This window comes from Phodopus roborovskii, unplaced genomic scaffold (assembly GCF_943737965.1).
Source record: "Phodopus roborovskii unplaced genomic scaffold, PHOROB, whole genome shotgun sequence".
Lineage (NCBI taxonomy): Eukaryota > Metazoa > Chordata > Mammalia > Rodentia > Cricetidae > Phodopus > Phodopus roborovskii.
This window is the reverse complement of record NW_026126511.1, coordinates 53,275,675-53,296,440: the sequence shown is the minus strand read 5'-3', so window position 1 is coordinate 53,296,440 and position 20,766 is coordinate 53,275,675. Positions and strand designations below refer to the sequence as shown.

At 46.1% G+C, this 20,766-nt stretch overlaps 1 protein-coding gene across 3 annotated transcripts in view; it reads right to left on the bottom strand.

Annotated features, from left to right (window-relative positions):
• The window catches only part of Atp8a2 (ATPase phospholipid transporting 8A2), a 515,396-nt gene that overhangs the window by 42,509 nt on the left and 452,121 nt on the right, over positions 1 to 20,766 (bottom strand). For all 3 annotated transcript variants that reach the window (XM_051195581.1, XM_051195585.1, XM_051195582.1), the window contains exon 34: positions 3,198 to 3,286. In XM_051195581.1, coding sequence (XP_051051538.1) covers positions 3,198 to 3,286 — 89 coding nt within the window. The remainder of the gene's footprint in view (positions 1 to 3,197; positions 3,287 to 20,766) is intronic.

The following is a 20,766-nucleotide window of genomic DNA, read 5'->3' as shown; positions in this document are numbered from 1 at the left end:
TGGGAGCATGCAGGCTAACGGATATTAAACTAGTTCTGGATAATTTACACTCCATGAGTCTAGCAAGAGTCCTCATTAGCCAGGGGTCACATACAGTCAATTACGTTAATAAACGATAGGACCATTTGAGCCTTCATAAAGCATTTGAGAAGTAATAGGGCAGGCTTTTTATGGTGTTCCAAATCTGACTTAAGATAGTCTCAACATGGGTCTTCGTCCAGAAACCTGCCAAACCTTGTGGAAAAGCGAATTACCTCATTCCATTTCTCTCTTTGTACTCTTAGTAGCCCAGGTCGTGGAATGGGAGTGCGGGCTGGCCAAAGGAAATAAGAGGTGCCTAGGAGTGAGTCCCTCACTGTCTTGGATGCTCATGGATGTCCCCTTGAAAAGTCAGGCCTGATCTGTGATGAAGTTTTCAAAGACATGCCAACCAGTTCTGGGGTAGCAGTGCCTGCAGTACCAACATTCATGAAACCGAGGCAGGAGAATCTTGACATCAGTTCTAGTCTGTGCTATGCAGAAAGAACTTATCTCAAAAACCCCAACCCAAACCAAAAAACAAACAAACAAAAACAAAAAAATCCCAAACCTACAATGAAAAAGCAAGGGCTGGGAGTATGCCTCAGTGGGAAAAGACTTGCTAGCACAAGTATTGAGAGAGAGAGAGAGCAGAGATCAAGTGATGGGCGGGTATGACACATTGGCTCTCAACCTTCCTCATGCTGCAACCCGTTAGTACAGTTCCTCATGCTGTGGTGACCCCAAACCATAAAATTATTTCATTGCTACTTCATGACTGTAATTTTGCTACTGTTATGAATCATAATGTAAATATATAATATGAGTTCTCCAAAGGGGTTAGGACCCACAGATTGAGAATCACCGATGTAGAACATGGTAGGGCATGGGAATATGGAGAACATTTCTGAAATTTTGCATAACTGCAGTTCAGATGCAAAGATCACTGTTTTTTGTGAGTTTTGTGGCTTTGCCGGGGCAATCAGTCTACCACATGCTTTTTCTCCTTGGGAGGAGCCACCAGATTTACTTGCCTTGGCAAATGTTTCCAGCTCAGAATATAATGTCATCTAGGATATGGACCCCATGCTCCGTGGAACAATGCCCACATACATTCTTCAGGGTGGGGATGGCAGAAGGTTAGACATCAAACAGATATTGCAAATGGACGTATACTGTGGGCACTTCCAAATGTCAGCTAATTTAACACACGATTCTAGCTCCTCTCAATAATGCAAGAGCAAAATGCTTTCAGAAAGTGGTTATGCAAATCAGTGGGGCCTCTTCTGGCTCTGTCAGGTGATAGAATGCCATTCTCAGGAGAAGCTGTGCTTGCCACCTCTGCCATGCAGCAGGCAGCAGCTGCCAGGGCCTCAACAATACAACAGGCAAGGGGTAGCCTTCCCCACTGGCCCCTCAGACTTCTCTGTGGGGCTTTGGTCCCGGCTGGAACCCAGCTGGCAGGCTCCTTGGAGAGGAAGTGACTTTTACTCTTTCCATATGCTGGAGCTGGAAGCAGTACCATCTGATTTATCATCATTAAAATGTAAATGGTGCTAATTTTATAGCCTATGTCCTCAGACAGAACTGAGACAAGTCTTGCTGGAGGGAGGGGATCATTTGCTTCACGGTGACAGAGGATTTGTACGTGAAATGCATTGGAGAAGGTTATGCAGACAGGAGGCAGGGCCTTCGCAATGAAACAAAGATACTTTTGCTGAAGACCCACTTGGCAGAAGGAGTGAACCTCAATAAAACTCTGTTTTCATGACATTAATTTAAGATAGCTGAATTAAGATAGTTGGGGATGAATTTGTGCGCCTATAACTACTTCCCATCACCTACAGTCAAATCAAGAAGAAGTTTGCCCCTAAAACTAACTTATTTGCAGAGCTGTACTAATTCATCTAGGGAATAAACATGTTGTGTCAAAACTGGACCTACTGGCTCAAGGAACAAGTAACGGAGTGAATATTTCCTCACAGTGCACCTATTAGGTTAAGGAAATACCTTTCCTGGCTATAACCATCCCAAAGGATTCAATTATGCCATGAACAGAACATAGTTGTAGCAAATGAAACAAACAGTTAGTTAATGAATGCATTTTAAGACGTAAAAATTATTTGGATTTTAGTAGTAGAAAAACATAAAAAAATATTCATTTTAGGAAAATTATTGCCTCCCCTCTCTCTGCATCAGCACAATCAGTTGTCAAGATAATGGCCAAATGAAAACTTTTTCAAAAGATATCCCCCGCCAGGCAAGGACAATTCCTGCCAAGTGTGGGAGGGGTGAGAAGAAAAAAATGAGAGCCAGTGTCTTTTTCTGGAAGGCTTGGGTTAAAAATCTCATTTTGCTACCTCAGGGCCCTGAAATAATTGTGGTTTGCCCAACTTAGAAGTCTCAGTTTTCATGGAACTTGGCCATATTTCTAGGAGGAACTGGGCCCATTCAAACCTAAGCCAATACTATGGGCGTGAGAGCCATCTCTCAGCTACTCCGGAATGGATCTTGGGACATAAGCACTTCCTTTATATTTTAGGAATGATAAAATTTCAAACATAGGAGCAGGAAGCAAGTCTGAATCAATTCCCATTTAATCTGCATTATTATTTTATATTTGTGATATGATTTTCTTAGAGTTGTAAGTCAGCTCTTGAGAAGAGTTTGATTGGCAGGATCCCTGCTGTGAGTTGGTTAGAAGGATGAGGCTTCCTTCACGTTTGTCATGGAAGTGACTGACATGCATATGATTTTCTACTGTACACGGGGCTTCAAGCCCAGCCAGGCACTATTTGTGATTGCTTGGCATCAGCTTTAAGATGTGAAATGAGTGTCTGGTCCGGTTTCCAAAGCATGATAAAACGCATTGGTGTTTGGAAACAGCCTTGTAGTCACACCCAAGGCAATGCTCCACTGACTGTCAGGTGACATCTGCTCAGTACTCACTTTCTGCTGCATTTTCCTCTCAAAATGAAGCACAAGCTAAAACTTAAAACAAACAAATAAACAGAAAAAAACCAACCAAACAACCGACCAACCAACCAAACAAACAAAAAAGAACCCTTTCATTGGCAAGTATCAGGATTCCTGCTTCTTCTTAATCCTCATGGCCCCCATGTGAGAGGCAGCTACAGGGGCGGAGGTGCAAGGCCTGAGGGAAGGACTTCACTACTTACGCTCTCCACACCACATCTTCAATCAAACATGCAGTTGGAACCAGGAACAATCCCAACCAGAAGTATGCAGAGCTCAGGACCATAGTTGCCTGCAAGAAACAAAAGTCACATCTTATTACAGGTTCTCCTTCAAACAGTGGGGTGTGCAGGTTGAAAGCCTACAACATGGAAACAATGGAGAGTATGAAATCCAGGGACAGGCAGGGGACAGACAGATTGGCTCCCTGTCTGGTCTCTGCCGGCTCTCACTTCCATTCTTTCAGTTTGACTTGTGCTATTGTCCCTGCCTTGGGACTCCTGGACAGAATACTCCCCTAGAGAGAAATGTTGCAGCCATCCTTGTTGTGGAATAAACTGCTTCCTGGAGCTCCCTTTATTCAGCTGACCAGAATAAAGGTCATCGCTTCCCCACATTTGGAAGTGGAAGATGTCCATGTTGGAGAGAGACCCTGACTTCAGGGAGTTGAAAATGTGGGGTGTCATGGGTAAGCATGGTAGTTATGGGAGAGTGTCTTTGTTAGGTTTTATTTGTAGTGTTTTACCATTTTTCTGTCTTTTTTTTTTTTTCTTGAGATAGGTCTCTGATCTGAAACCCAGGTCTTTCAACTCCTGATCCTACAGCCTTAATGTCCCCAGGCAAGGGACCATATATATGCTGGGCTTAAGAAGACAAGGTTAGGAAGGCAGAGTGAGCCGGTGGTGATGGATTCAAGAGAATCAGTCCAAGGGCCAGCCTGGTTATGTGAGATGCTGTGTCAATATCTCCTCCCTCAACTAACAACAGCATCAGCAGCACAACAAACCAACCCTAAACACCACAAGCCAAAGACAGCTAGAGTGGGACAGAGGGAGAAGATGGGAAGGGGACAGATGGTACAGAGCACAGAGTTTGCCGGACTTCCTTGCTCCCAGCAGGCTAAGCCCAGGACAGTTTGGGTTGGCAACACAGAGGCTGGGAGGCAGAGCGCCACAGCTAACTGTGGCAAGGGAAACACTTGGGGCACAAGCAGGGGCAGGAACAACTTGCTCTGAACAGAAATGGGGACTGGAGCATCCTGGCTCCTCATGATTCGGTTTCAAGTAAACAAAAGTCAGGAGCATGAAGCCGCTGATGACTGGCAAGGCAGCTTCCCAGGGCAACTGTGGGGCTAAGGCAGCAGAGTTAAAGCATGGCTGGGTCCTGCTGCCCCCTGTTTTCTTTGCATTTCATTGACATGTTTTGCTTAGACACAGTCTAAGGGCACAGTGGGGTGAGGCACACAGAGGTGAGGGTTGCCGAGGTGAGGTGTGAAGGACGAAAAGGGCAGAGGGGCTGAGACTGTCATCTCGCCACCTCACAGGGATTGCAGAGGTGGAGGATGGGGGATCCCAGAGCAACTCCTGTCCCAGATGCACCCTAGTCCCAGCCTGCCATCCGAGTATCAACTCAGGCCACTTAGTTGCTTTCTCTGCCTGCAGGGCCTCTGTGATAGTGTCCCCAGTCAGGAGCACCTATACAGCCTGTCTGGACAAGCCCACGTCTGACCACAGCCTTTTGCCTCTGAGCTCCATCTTATGGCCCTGCTTGTGGCTCTTGGAAGCCATGACAATTATACTGACACACTGTGAAGTCTGAGGCAGAGGAAACAAAGGCACAGCTTGGCCTCCACCTTGTCCCAAAATTGAAAGTATTAATTTGTTGTAAGAGACATTTATAAGTATTAAAATATGTGAGTATATTTTCCTACCAATTATCCTTCTGAGAATTCATCTCAAGAAAGGAAAGCAAGAAGAGGCAAGACAAGAATATTCTTGAGAGTGCTCTGTAGCATAGAAATGAGAAGGAATACAATGGCTTCCTGAATGGATTATAGTCTGCAGTGAAAGAAACATTACACTTACTGTATGGACACAGAGATGTCTCCTTATATTGCTAATTTCCAGATGGATTTTAAGATCCCTCCAAGGGATCCTGTCATGGAGTCTATGGAGAAGGCAGCACCACTCGTCCAAGCCTCAAACTAAGCCTGAAGAGTTCTTTCCAGACACATTGAGGAATCCCAGGGAACATCACCCCCAAATACTGCATCTGGGAACACTGAGTAATTTTAATCATGCATATAAGGGCCAGCAAGTGTTGATGGGCTTTTCTCTGTCATTCCTGCTTCCGAAATCTGGAGAACAGACCCAGCAACTATGGTCTCGATGGCCTTCAGTCTTCTTACTGGAATGCCATCCATGAGAAGGATTAAATTTCTCTCATGGAGGAAGAAACCCCAAGTCAAACAAGACACCAAGATCAAAGGGGACACCGGGAACCTTGAGACCCATCTCATCCTTGGAGATCATTTTTTCTTCCTTGGCAACTGCCTGCATCCCTGTTTTCTCTCTTCACTGCAAAGCTTCTAGGTCTCCGAGAGTAACTGGGCACTCTCTTTCTTATGGTGCCCAGTGTGAGAAAATGCATATACACACTTCCCCAGCTACTCTCTGCCCATTGCCAGTTGATTTCAGTAGGTTTGAAGTGTCACGAGTTGTAGGGAAAAGAGAAAAAAAATATTTCCCCAAAACATATCCCAGCAAGTCCTTGCATCTTTAGATATTAGGTTTTATATAACACTGCTAGTCTCTATCAAAACACACCATTGTGTTTTCATTTTGTTGTGTTATACCCTCACCTTTAATAAACTTTGCAGGCCAGGTGTGGTGGTGCACACCTTTAATCCCAGGAGCTGAGGTGGCTGATCTCTGTGAGTTCAAGGCTAGCCAGGTCTACAGTGAGTTCTGGACCAGGAAGCACTACATAGTAAGACTATGCCTCAGAAAGAAAATAAAACCAACCAAACAAACAAAAAGTTCCAGAATGTAAAGTCAGTGGAGTGGCTCGTACCCTGGTGACCTGGACAGGATTTGTCCTGTCACATATACAGCTAATTACATGACTGGGAAAAACACATGGAATGGCACATCCAACACATATCTGGGTGGCAGCAATAATGAGTTGTATTCTCATACCTCTACTCTCTGTTTTTCAACAGAAAACATGTGTTATTTAAATGACAGCAAGGTCAACTTCCACTCTATACCCAGGCAACCTAGGCAGGGGCTGGACTGGCTTCTCTGACTGACTGTCTTCAGAGACGCCTAAGGCTTCATGTCACTATGAAGGGCCAGGCTGGTGCTTAGTTCCTGGAAGGATGGGATCAGGCTCTACTTTGGAGGTTATGGGCAGAAACATCTGTTAGGTACACTTTTAAAGAGTCCAGGTATTCCACAACAATGATGCTATGTCAGAAATTCAAAGAACCATGGGTGCTGAGGGAAAGGAGGAACATGAACTTGGCCTCCCTCCAAACTCCAAAGCCTCCTCCCAAATGAACAATGGCTTCCTGCAGATTTTTGGTACTACCTTTCCACTGTTCATCTTTAAAGCTAGGGACTATGAATACAGAGCATGCATGACTGACATAGAAGGCATGTCTCAGAAAAGTTGGAAAGATGTATGTAGTAAGTATAGAGAAGGCTACAGTTTATCTGTACGGAACAAGAACCAAGGCTGTTGTGTGCCCCTGTGACGGGGGATATCCTTCTGTATGCTGTGACTATATGTTTTTCTTATTGGTTGGTAAATAAAGGTGTTTCAGTCCGTGGATTAGTAGAGTAAAACCAGGTGGGAAATCCAAAAATGATTAGAGAGAGGTCATAGTTGGGGTGGAGGAGATATCATATAGCGTCTGGGGTGTGGATGAAGGTTCTTTTCTGCCTGGCTCCACAACCCTTAGTCCCAATATTAATTATAAACTGTTTGGCCAATGACTTAGGCTTCTTACTGGCTAGCTCTCTCTATTAATCTACATGGGCTTATCTTACTGGAGAATGCCTGGTAGCTTCATGGTGTCTCTTTGGCAGCCTCTCTCTGCATCCTTTCCCCAGAATTCTCCTTGTCTGGCATCCCCGCCTATCCTTCCTGCCTGGCTACTGGCCAATCATCGTTTTATTCATCAACCAATAAGAGAAACATATATACAGAAGGACATCCCCCATTATGAGGAGTCAAGATTTCAGGGCATCACACTGGTAGCCAAGGCCACATGGTTGTACACAGATTAATAAAAATGGGTTAATAATTAAGAGAGAGCTAGCCAGTAAGAAACCTAAGCCATTTACCAAACAACTGTTACAAATATCAAGCCTCAGAGTGGTTATTTCATAGTGGCTTCGGGGACTCAGTGGGCAGAGAAAAACTGGTCCAGTGGGACCAGACTAGACAGAGAAAATTCTCCTTCTACACTGCTGTGTGGTAAGACTTCCTTAAAATACAGCATTTAGTCCTCTATAGACAAATTTTAAGGAATAAAAGCACTGCAGTGTTTCCAAGCACCTGTTGCCAGAGAGGAATCACCCCACCTGAGGTGGCCCTGCCTGCCCTTGAACCAGTGCCCTGTTCTAACTGCAGGGAGATGAGCTCCTCCCAACTCCCCGAGTGTCTACAGAGGAACGAAGCCCTAGAGTCCCAACACAGAGGTCTCACCGCTGGGACTTAACTTCTGCTCCCACAAGAAACCCCAGGCACCAGCTTCACATTTCACATATAAGAATTTTTGTAGAAGGTGGGAAGTAATAAAAATAGAAACACTGAAGGGAATGATAGCTCCACCCTGCCCAGCAACACATGGATAGTTTAGAATATGGGCCTGAGATACTCTTTGGTTGTGGCCCATGTAACTTCTCTATCCATCACTTACCCCATCCTTGGAAAATTATACTAGTCAAAGGCTAAATGAGCTTCAGTTTTGTTTTTGGGGTCTTCCTCTCCAATGCTGTGCTGTCTATGAATGTGCATGTGAAGGGTTAAGCACATTCTCTTCCCTTTCTACTGGGAGCTCATTTTGTTGGTTTTGTTGTTGTTGTTGTTTTTGTTTTGTGTTTGAAATAAGGTGCTACTCTCTAGCTGAACCCCTGCCTCAGTCTCATGCCTTGGTCTTCTGAGTGCTGGAATTAAAGGAGTCAGCTTTAGGGTGAGCTGTTTTCTGTAGGGTGGTGACAGCTCTGTCTGCCCAGGGTGGCAATGCAGCTGTGTGACCCTCAGAAGGCCTGGCTGACAGGCAAGTGTGCTGTGCACACATTGCTAGGAATAGGGCCCTCCTTTCCAGCCAATTCCTGTCTCACAAAACAATAGTTGCCCTAATCCATGGCATTATAGCAGTCTAGCTCATTTTGGAACATTATCTAAATGACACAATAGAGTATGAGTTTGTTTGATTCAGCTTTCTTCACTCAACATAAGGCCTTTGAGACTGAACCATGATGTATGGTGGATCTGTGAGATAGATAGATAGATAGATAGATAGATAGATAGATAGATAGATAGATAGATAGAGATAGAGATAGAGAGAGAGAGAGATAGATAGATAGATAGATAGAGAGAGAGAGAGAGAGAGAGAGAGACTCTGTCTCCAGTAGTCATTTGTTGTGAGTCTACCGCATTTTGTTTACTCACTCTCCTGTTGATGGACATCTGGGTTGTTTCCACATTGGGCGGGTTGTTAAGAATAAGGCTGCTGTGCAGGTCTTTGCACAGTCTTGTTTTATGGACACATTTACATTCCTTTCAGGGAAACACCAAGGATTGGGAATGCTCCGTCACTCAGGAAGCCTATGATTCACTTTACACAAAGTCCAGGAGGCCACCAGTGGCTGCACAAACACAGCAAGCAGTGTGTGAGCACTTGTGGTGGCTGGCTTTTTGTCACTCTAGTGGCTCCCTGGAGCAAGGACACCATTCACAGAGAGAGACTTCTCTCACTAATAGTCACCACCCCTGGGGATGAAGAAGAGGAAGCTCCAGGACAGAGGGACACTGTTCTTTTCTGAGCAGGTGTGGTGGCTCACACCTCCTGTGAATCCCAGTACTCAGAAGGCTGAGGCGGGAGTCCTCCTTTGAGTTCTAGGTCAGCCTGGGCTACATATGGAGTTCCAGGCTGGCTTGGAATACCGAGGACTGTATCTCAGAAAACCAGAGAATAAGCAAGCAGGCAACACATACATAAACAAATGCTGTTGGAAGACAAAAAAGAACCTGAAGCAAGCAAAGCCCTCTTCCCCTCCAGCACTTAACACACAGTGCTTTTGTTTTGACCGGAAGACAAAAGCTAACCTCAGGACAGTCACCAGGCTGGTGAGAGGGCACTGCCCAAACAGGGTGTGAACAGCAATTTTCTTACTAGAGTGAATCGAAATCCTTCAGATGCGTAACTTTTTTTTTCCTTTTCAAGTGCTCATGTGATTTCTCCAGTTTTGTCTCGAGGATCTAGTTTTAGAGAATGGATGGTTGATTTCATTAAGTTCCTGTTATTTATATTTTTTTGGTTTCCAGTATCTTATTTCATAGTCCTTTATATCCTTGGGGACCCTGGAGATACCCAAACCCATGGGTGCTCAAGTCTGTCACTCATGACAGCGCAGTTCTGCATAGAACCCGCACATGTCCTTGTGGACTTTCAGTCCTCTCTAGGTGACTATGACACTAAATCCAGTGTTGGTACTGTGGGAATGGACGTCATGTTGTATTATTGCAGGAATATTGAAAAGAGAACACATCTGTGTAGATTCAGTAAGGTTCCTTTTATCCCTGCAGATAATGCCCAACTGTGGTTGGTTGGATCCCCAGGTATGGATTCGGCACACACAGATACTGAGGGCTGAATTTATTTGGATATAGAGGTGTGGGACAATCCTCACACTGTAGGGCATTGGGTGTGGCATTGAGAATTAAGGCAGGGAAACAGCTGCTGCTGACAGGCATGGCTCTCTTTCCCAGGCGGAAACAGGGCAAAGGTTAAAACCGTGTTGGCTACTTTCAAATACCGAGCCTCTGCTTCTACCCCCTTCCCCCGAAGCAAGGCTTGCTGCAAATGCTTCTGTTAACTCCCCCATCCCCTATCAGCCATCCTCACCAAGCAGTGACTCCTCAGGCAGGGGTATGCCTGTGGCTTCCAGAACCTCGCTGGGGGCCCAAGCATGTGCAGGATATCGTGTTTATTTACAGTTAGAGGCAAGTCCAACAGACATAATTTCTAGGTTGCTAACAGAAAGCCTTGCCTGGACTCACCAAGTCTTCCACATTCCTAAAGAAACAAGATGCCTACCAGTCCAAACCTCTGGTCTTTTGGAACATTAGGTCCATCCGGAAGACAAGCACTAATGAACAGAGGGCAGACATTCTTGTGGCCCTCAGACTCTGATCACAGAGGAAGAAGATAAGCCCCACCCACACCGTTCATGACCAACTGTGTCTGGGACATTCAAGGACCGGGGCTGGGGTTAGGCATAGCTGAAGCTGCTCTCCTTCCTGAGAGTCCAGAGCTGGAAAAGATGGTACTACTCTCATTTCATATTCATTCCCTGGAGGCTGGGGTACCTCTGTCACAGAGAGACACAATCTGCATACCAGCCACAAGCCGCAGGGGTGATCTGCTGCCCTGTCCTCCCACAGAGGAAACTGGGGCATCTGATTACTCACTAGGTGGATGCACTGCCAAAGAAGAACTTCTGGAAGGACCAGAGAGAGAGCAGTGTGTGCTTCTGGGGGCACAGGAAACCTGTGAGTTTTCCTGAAAGGGGCTGGGAATGCACAGTCTTTAAGAGCACTAAGTCCCCTCAGGCTACTGCCACAAATAATAACCAAGGGCTGTGTGGAAAAACAATGGATATTGATCTCTTTGTAGATCTTGAGGCCAGAGGTCTCTAAGCTGGAGGCAGAGGGCTCTTAGTAGACACCCTGACCATGTGTGTTTGACTTCTATTGCCAGTATGCCCAGAGAAAGAGTTCCAGAGAGCTCCTGGATGGCCCTCTTGTGAGGTCACAAGCTACCAGAGGGACCTACTTCATGACCGTTCTAACTAGATTTACCTGTTCACAGCCCTACCTCTTATTCCAATCACAGTGGAAGTGAGACCTTCCACAGCTGAATTCTAGGATTGCCAGGAACATCCAGACAGGGATAGGCTGCCACTAACCTCCACTCTGCCATTTATTTCTTAGCTACAGTGCCTCAGTTTCTTCCTCTGAGAATGAAGAAAATGTCATCATACCTACCAGAGCAGTGGTTACCTGAGGTTTAAACGAGTTGATATGAATATGTGCCACACAGGTTTATCAGACCTCACTGGTCCCCTTATGCTGATGACTCGAACCACTGGTTTTTGTTTCAACATCTTAGAGGTGATCAAGATGGGCACACAAATTTGGGGATTCATGGGATTGAAAAAACTGACCTGCTGTGGTGTGCTGAACGGCCACACACTGCACTCCTCAGGTGGGTGGCCCGTGGAGCTAGCTGCATGCTACCAAGTTCCTACGCAATACCACTAGCGAGTTGCTCATTGACAAGAAGCAGTGTTAACAGCAACAGCGACACAAACAGAAATCTCAGAGCTCTCTATACTCAAGGATCTGCACTGCTCATGTGTGCTGCTGTCCACCAGCAGCCTGGTTTTAATCGACTAAGATACTACTTACCTCTGAAGACACTGCCAAGCAGGCACTCAGGCACTGCGTCTTGGGGAAGGATGTTAGGCAATACGTTTGTACTCAAAAAGAAAAGGAGGAGAAAGGAGGAAGAATTACCCATGAAAATGGCCCCTTCCACCCGGTGGCGGGGCATCAGTAGGGTTGCAGATGGCACCTCCTGGATTTCCAGCACAGAAACCGCTGAGTACAAGCTATTCCAGAGGCTCTGCTGAAGTTAAGGAGCAAGTTGGGTGGAAGAGGAATTTCATAGAATTCAGAGCTGGGAGCCACCAGGCTTCCGGAGAGACAGGAGCCAAGCCAAAGACAGATAGCGGCCACCTCTGATGGTGACAGATTCTGCTCTCACCTGGAGTGCTGGCTGTCCAGGTATTGAAGATAAGCTGCGATATGTGGCCTGATAAGATTGATGCTGGGAAGGACCACCTCCCAACCTCTGCTTTTCTTGGTGGACTGAATAGACATGGCAATGGAAACCATGTAATTTACAGCATCTTAAAATGCACAAACACCCTAAATGTGGGATATTTTATTCCACTGAACAGCCCCTATCGTTCAGTCCTTCTTCGGTTCACTAGAGGTTTGGGAAGAAGATTGTTTCACATCACAAGGACCATTTCACCAAACACCAGGGGCTTAAGATGACCTTTTGAGAATCAGTGCCATGAGGTCAATGACTGGCCTCCTAGGCATGTGGCCTCTGTCCTCCACTATTAGAGGCATCCATCCCTGGGGCAAGTTCAAGCTAAGTAGAGCTCAGAGCCAGGAATGAATGTCACCATCTGAAAGCAGCTTGAACCTCAGGTGGTTTGTCGGCCGGCCTAGGAGGCTCGCTGTGATAACAGACAGGAGAGGCACACACTCTGTGATGCAGAAGGTCTTAAATCTATTCTAGGATCTTCCTGAGGCTTGGGCTTTTCTGAGATGCTGAGAATCAAGGTCGTTTCTCTCTTTGCATCTGGTGGTGTGTCTCGGTCTGCTATCAATATCTCAGAGCTATGCTCTATGAGTAGGATGCTCAACAAGAGATGTCCCCTGGGAGGCAAGGCCACTGGGCTCTCACTAGCAGTGAGAGGAAGGTGGTAGGAGGGTGGTAGTGGGCTTGTAGGGTGGGTCTCAGTAGCTGAGTGGTGGAGCTGGGGAACGGGACACAGCTCCTTCAAACCACAGCACAGCACCCTCCTCACAGAGCCTAGCGTTCACCTAGCTGCATTTCTTACTCCCATGCATTCTATTTCCCCAGAACCTGAGAAGCCCCGGGGCTAGCCCTTCACAAATAAGCACCAACTGCTTGTTTCCTGCGATTCTGTGCAGCTCCTCCCCTCCCCAAACGTCTGCACACAGCAGCGTGCTAATCTCAAGACAGCTCTGCCTGTAAAATGACTTCTCTGGAGCAAATGAGCTCAGTGGCTGGCGCAGGTACCTGGTGTCTGAGCCCCTGCCAGCTGGCTGTCATCCACCCCTCAGCTGCCTGCCCGGAGCAGAACAATCCAGGGACCCCTCGATGAGACATTTTCTCCAGTGTTTTCTTAAGCCCTGACAACTGCAACTGAAATTTAGCAGCAGCCTGCAGCCCCCATGGGATTCCTCCTGTGTATTTCTCTCTTTCTGTCTCTCTCCCTCCCTCCCTCCTGCCTCGTTCTAAATCAAAGTCTGCCTCTTTCTTCTCTCTTTTCCTCCCTCTCTCTTCTTCCCTTTCCCCTCCCTCCTTCTTTCTTTCTTTTTAATGAAAAGTTTCCCCTGGAAGACGACTGATGATAAAGAAATGTATGGTTCTGGATGAAGACTGAAAGTCTCTACCATCCTGAGGACTAGATTAAGAACCTAAACTAGGATCTCCTGCTCTTTACTTTTGAGTATACTGGTTTATTTATGTGTGTGGGTGTGGCATGTGGGCCACAGTGCACATCTGGAGGTCTTAGGACACCTTGTGGGGGTCATTTCTCTTCTTATACTATGTGTGTTCTGAGGATAACTAACAGGTTGCCAGTCTTGGTGGCAAGTGCCTTGACCCCCTGAGCTACCTCTCCAGACTGCTTCCTGCTTTGCAAGCTTATTTATTTCTATGATGAAAGTGCCTTTCACAGTGACAGCCAGGCTTCTGTCTTGTCAGCAGTGTTCAGGTATCCATGCTGTACCACCCTCTTGTTACTCAGGGGAGACACATATGCCTTCCTCGTGGCTTCTCCACAGGCTTTAGCACACATCTGACAGAACCTGGTGCACATTAGACTGGTTATTTGTCACAGAGCCACCCTATTGGGTAGACAGGATTCACCAGCATATCCTGTAAAGACTCTAAACTCCCAATAGGGACATCAAAAAAATACACCTGCCCTATCGCCTAAAACCGATCTTCGATCTTCACTTCCTCCTACTTCTGTTTCCATTAGTGGGATCAATGGCCCTGGGGACACTTGACAGGTGGGTCTTGCTTTCAGCCTCTATTCTTCCATCAAACCCCTTTCCTGGGTCCTTCTGCCTATATTACTTTTAAGTCCCCCAGAAAGGGAGGGGACTCCCTGCGAGGGAGACATTGCTCCTGTTTCACAGAGGAAACAAGCAAGTTCAGCAGTTGAGTGGCTCGTCTGAGGTCTCTGGGCTGAGTGGGGACACGGATGCAGGCATGTGGGATCCTGGAGCTGGTGCCTGTGCTCCAGCTGGCTTCAGAGCCCCGTCCTGTCCTCAAAGACAGCAGCCGCACTGTCTACTCTGCGCTGAGCCAGTGTGCCCCCCTCATTCCATCTGCTGGCATTCTCACAGCTCTTATTTTAATGAACTGCCAATTTTTAAACATGTACAACCCAGCTTCTACTTCCCAGAAATCCCAGCCCGGTGTTACAGACATGCTGAGCTGCCCTTCTCTGCAGCCCCTGGAATGCAGCCTTTTAAGATGGTGGTTGTGGAGGCTGGACTGCTTTTGGGGGCTGCTCTGACAGTTGTATGGGCTGGGCAGGCAGCTGTTACTCTGAACAGCAAAGCTGCTGGCTGGCCAGGCTGTGGAGTGTGACTGGCCTTCATGGCTCACTAACAGAAACTAGTCACTACTGACAAAGTGACATCTTACTTTTTACACCATCCTCAGAGGCTGTCCACCCCCGAGGGTGTCCACAAGTACTGAAACACCATTTTTATAAAAGGATGGTGACTGGAAAAGAAGAGCTCATCTTGGGTCCATAGTTTTGATTGTTCAGTGGCAATTAAAGTGAAGACATTAAGATTCTGCTAAGGATCTTTCAGAGACTAGACCAGCCACACAGGCATGGAGGTCCATTGTAGATGCCAAGGACAAGGTCTTGCTTGTCTCAGTGTAGCAAGCAGTGCTTTTATGTGGCCCTTTCTGCAGATGCAGGGGATGTGCAAAGAAGCTTAATATATGGCTCCAACACACACATGTACACACACACACACACACACACACACACACACACGCATACACACACCACAGCGAAGGGAATTTATAATCTCTCCTTATATATACAATTTCAAATTTCTGCAAAGTAATTATGTACATTGTATTTCCATAGATTTGAATTGGAGAATTGATGTACAAACACAGTGAACAATAGACTAAAGGGAACATTTGTCATCAAGGGATGAGGAAGCTGGGGCAGGGGGAGGTGACATGGGCAAATGTAGCTAACGTGTTAGCCAGCTCCAGATAGATTTACATAAGTGGCATGATCATATCTGAATACACAGGAAACTTTATTCTGTGGCTTTTGTCTTTTTGTAAGGAATTTGTCACAATTTGGGTAAATTTCATTCTCAGATCTCAGTGGTTGGCACAGTAGGTGCAGAGAGGTTCAGCATGAGAGACAGGTTTTTTTTTTTTTATTGTTTTTTTTTTTGTATTGTTTTGTTTTGTTTTTCTGTGGTACTAAAGCAGGAATCCAGGTTCAGGTAGAATCCAGGGTTTGGTGCTAACCAGACAAATGCCCTACCACTGAGCACACCAAATACCTTGAGACACTGAGTTCAAGAGGTGGCTCTTGATCACAGACAGCAAGGTCCAGCTGCCAGGACTCATGGGAACCCAAGGAATAATGCTTGTCCTAACCTGGTCAGTGTCAGGGAGCAGGGCTCTTTGCTGGAGCAGAGCAGAGTCATGTGGATGTGCAGATAAGGACTTTGGATGGAGCCCACCTTGAAAAGGGAATGGGGGGGGGCACCAGGTATAAGAGCCATCTAAGTAAGGGCAGGAGCTAGGCCAAAGAGGCCTCTTCAGAAGCTGGGTATGAGCTGGCAGGAAGGTGTCAGAGGGGAGTGTGGAACTCCATAGAAGCATGGACTGGGCATAGGGGAGGTGGGACCAAGCCCAGAAGGCCGAGACTGTGAGAGAAAAGACAGAAGGTTCTGGCTCTGGAGAGACCCTAAAAGGGCAGGAACAGGAAGTTTAGAGAAGATGAACCCATTGAAACTGCTGAAGGTAACCATGAGAATGGGAAATGGGCCCAGCTGCTCCAGTGTGTAAGGGAGGGTCCTACCAACCCAGCGGATGCCTGAAGTCCATGCATGTGCTAGGGGAGGGGACCAGAAGACAAGGGCAAGAACAATGTCTTAATGACAGCCAAAGGGAGATAAAGATGGGGGTGGTGAGGACAATGGTCAGAGCCTGGTGTGGACTATAAAGTGGAGAGACTGATGATTGTGAGGGAAGGGAAGACTGAGGGGCGTGAAAGGCCGAGGCAACAGGGGCCAGAGGTGGGGGGGGGGGAGCCCAGGAGTCAGAGGGAAGTGGGTTATAGAGGAGGGGCCTTCCTAGGGATGGGGAGGGCGCAGAGGAGGGGCACTTCACAGGCACTGAGGAGGCCCGAGGATTGTGCAGACATGCTAATAGATAAATGGCCCACATAGGAAAACCTCCAGTGACATCAGATCAGTCAGAAAGGAGAGTGAAAAATCAGTGCTCTGTGGGGCAAAGGCCACGGAGTGGAAGGGAGTTCGGGCTCCTTGACCGATGGGTCTGAAGAGAAATAATGCTGGAATATATACCATTAGAAGTTGACTGAAGGTCAGTAGCAAAGGACAACAAAAAGTCAAAGAAACCACCAGATCTATGGTTTGGATGCTTTCAAAGGAAAACGCTATTTGATTGCCTGTAATGAGGTCGTATTGGTGAAGGCAGGGTGATGCAGCAGATGCTTGCCAAGGAAAGGAAAACTCAGGGGCGGGGATGCATTTATATCCAATGGCGGCTTTTAGGGTGAGTTACAGACATCCTTCCTTCTAACTTGACATGTGCTGACTTCTCTGCAGTTATCAGGAAATGTGCAACCCTCCTAGCTCCTTTGCTAAGCACTGTGACTCAACTCAGGTTGACTCCAGGTTCATTCTATTGCAACATGCAGAGCAGCTAGGCTCTGGGGCCCCTTAGTGACCTGTTGCTGCAGCAGGCAATCTGTTCCTGTTCACACCTTTGCTCGCATTACAACGGTGACTCCCGCCAAACAAATGCACATGTATGTTTAGGTGTGAAAGTTAACACCAGACAGTGATATGAAATACTTCACATATGCAAAGGAATTAATTTATAGTTACTGCGGGATCCATAACTTTACAATTTCCTGGCTTTGGTCTCTACAGTTTTTCAGACTCAGCATGTGATTGGCCTTCTCTCTGAGGTAGCTCTCTGTCTCTGGGCTGCTATTCCCCGCTGTATTAGCCTGCCTGTTTCCAAGTGGAATATCGTGTTCTCAGAGTTTGCTCACTTCCTCTCATCTCTCTCAGCCCATCTGTATATTTTACATCTAATCTCCTGGGGCTTCACCTTCTCTGGCTCTGTAAATTTAATTAATGTACTTTTGACTTTCTTCACCAGGTCACTCTTGAAAATTTACATGAAACAGACCTCCCTTTTTCTCATCACATTTGCTACGTTTCCCTCTCCAATCTATTTCAATTTATCTTTTCCATATATCTTCCCTCGTTTAAATTTCTCAGATACATTCAAACATGGATACTGCAAAGGAGAGCCTGCTGTTTGCGGCATTCCCCCATCTTAAAGCTGAGTTAATATGTAAATCACACTTGCTATCATATGCTCCTCATAAACCTCTAGACCCTTCTACGTCTTTGCTCTCCCACTGAAGTATTTCTTAGGCTTTTATAAAACTGTCTCCTATTTCTCCACTAATTTTGGAAACTTGGATGTTTTTGGAGAATGTGAAACAAACCACAACCAGCATTTTCCTGCAGTTTTCAAAACCAGAATCAAGGAAATTATTTTGAGCTGATGTTAAAAAAAAAAAAAAAAAAAAAAAGAAAGAAAGAAAGAAAGAAAGAAAGAAAAAGCTCCCAGTGAGTTGAAGGAATGCATTCTACAAGTATATTTGAGATTTTCCCCACTTTAGTTCATCGTCTGTTAAGTGAATTTCATGTTAACTGAAAATGTAAATTAAAAATTTAGCTAGATAAAGCCCTGGGTTTGCCTATAATCAGCACCAGAGAGTGGAGGAGCAGACATTCAAGGTCATTCTCCACTACATGGCAAGTTAGTGACTGCCTGGGCTGTATGAGGCCCAGTGACCATCTTCTTCCTCCTGACCTGCTCTTGGAAATGTCACCCCATGCGGCATGTGGAAAACAAATGGCCTCCAGAGATCACATGCTCCAGATTAACTGCAAAGGTGTGTTTTGTTTTCTCCCCTACTTCTATATACTTTACTCACAAGGGTGCTCAGTACCAAGGATGTATAATATTATGTTGACGTTAAACTGTTTTCCATTTAAAATGTCTTAATGATCTATTGTCAGTTGTATTGTTCTCCTTATTAAATAAGCAACTTGATTTCTCCTTAGCAGGAACATTGCAAATCAGCTTGTAGAAAATATCCCTGACATCATGCTGACCCTGAGCAGCCCAGCTGGGCATGCCCCTCACTGCTATACATTCTACCAAGACTTCAGAGCACTGCAAATAAATCAGCAATGAAAGCCACTGGGGGAGAAATCGGAAGATGGTTCCTGAAATTTATTTCTTCAAGAATCTTTATTTAAATACTTGGCAAGCAATCTGGTTTTAAGGTTACAGCACATACTGAAATATAGTTACTATTAATATATTTGGGTAGCTATGAGAAGTATGATATCTAGGGGTCATGAATTCTGAAGAACACTGCTAGGGTGGGGGTGTGTGGTGGATACAGTTGTAGAACACCCTGGGATCCATTCCCCAACATGGCAATACAAATAAGTAAAACATGCTTTTCTAAAAAGTAAAAATAAATATGAAAACAATCCAGGTATGATGGTGCACAGTACTTATGAGGCAGAAGCACAAGGATCAGGAGTTCAAGGTCAGCCTTGGCTATACAGCACATTCAAGGGCAGCCTGGGCTACATGGGACTGTTTCAGGAAAACCTTAGCATGACCACATGGAAACACTTCAGCAAACACAAAGCCTCTGGCCAGCCACCTACTGGGAACTACTTCAGTCTGGAAGTGAACCATGGATCAGAGCTGCCCAGTTCTGTTCTAACCTTCACCGTTGGAGTCCTCAAGCCTCTCCTGGTGGAGTGGACAATGCCATGAGTGAAGCCATGAGATAAAGAAATCCAGGGTACCAAGGAAGAAATGGCACACTGGGGAAGCTTGGGCTCAGCCTCGGGGGATGAACTTCCCCATGTTCTGCAAACTCTTCCTAAGAGTCTCCATGGAAACCAGAGGGTGCCCTCTACGGCTTTGGTACCAAGGCCTGGCTAGTTCATTCATTGATTCAGACTAAATTGCAATTTGTGTGGCTGGGAACATTTCCTCTTCTCTGGTCAGCTTGCCTTGAAAGTACTGTCTTACTAGTGTTCTTCTGAAAAGCACTGGGAAACATTTGTTCTAAGCCCATGGTCTTGGGCCCACCAAGGCTTGCTTCCTCAAACTTCTCATCAGAGCTCTGGCAGGGCCTGTCTGCTTCTCAACAATGAATTATTTCCACAGATGCTACAGCCTACAGCCTCCTCAAATCCTTTCCAATAATCCCCAACATCTGTCCTATGTTCAGTGCTAGCCAACATGGGACTTGGCCAGGACTGATCGTCAGATGAACAAGTGTGCTCACATCAGCTGGACTTGTTTTCAGCTGAATGTACTCCACTTTGGTTTAAAACATCATGGCATAGAGGAGGCACCTGCTTAGAAGTGTCCCCAGGGAAAATATGCCCAGAGTAGCTCATTGGGTGGAACTGATAATAGTTCATGTTCTAGAATTGGGTTTATGGCAAAACTGAGCTCCCTAAAATACCATTACGTCACTAATAGAGCCTATCATTCAGGGCCCCACTCCTGGGCCTCAGACACCACAGCCCAGTCTCTAGCTATGTTGACCATTTGAATTTCTTGAGCTCCTGGCTGTCCCTGTCCCTCCCCCAGCTTGTCACTGCCATCTTGTTCTCTCAGTTGACAATGCCCTGCTCCATCTTTGAGAAAATGTCAGGTTCAACGCCTGCCCAGGATCCCTTTGAGATGATGAGCCAGCTCCCAATTAGCCAGATTCCTCAACCTCTCTAGATACAGCTACGATGCTAGCAAGTAGTTCCCCTGGAGATCTGCCTCTGAATTCCTTCTTCACAGTCATGGGATGCAGTGACAAACTGCCTGCTGCAGGAGTCCTAATCATTGAAGCTGCCTGGTGGATATGCCAGGTTTGTAGAGATAACTCGACAGACTGTGGTGTGTATGCATGGCTACCTTAAACTGAGCTTGAGCGTGACCTTGAAACAAAGTCACCCACTTCTTTTGGGAAAGCAAATCACATAGATCTCCCAGCCATTTTTGTCTCCCAGACCCATTGACTACAGGTGACAGGGATGGGGGCAGTCATCATCACTGTCACTAGTTAGGGAGCACTCATCTGAGTCAGGCACACAGTGTGAATTTTTAAAAATATGAATTAGCCAGTAACCCTTAAGATGTCGGTACAGTTTCTTCAGTTCTCATCTCTGTTTTGCAGTTTATGGGACCAGACACCAGACACAGAGATTAGGATGACACATAGAAGACCAGACAGACAGAGTGGTCCATTTTTGAACCCTGTTACTCTACCTCATGTCTTATTACAACAAAGA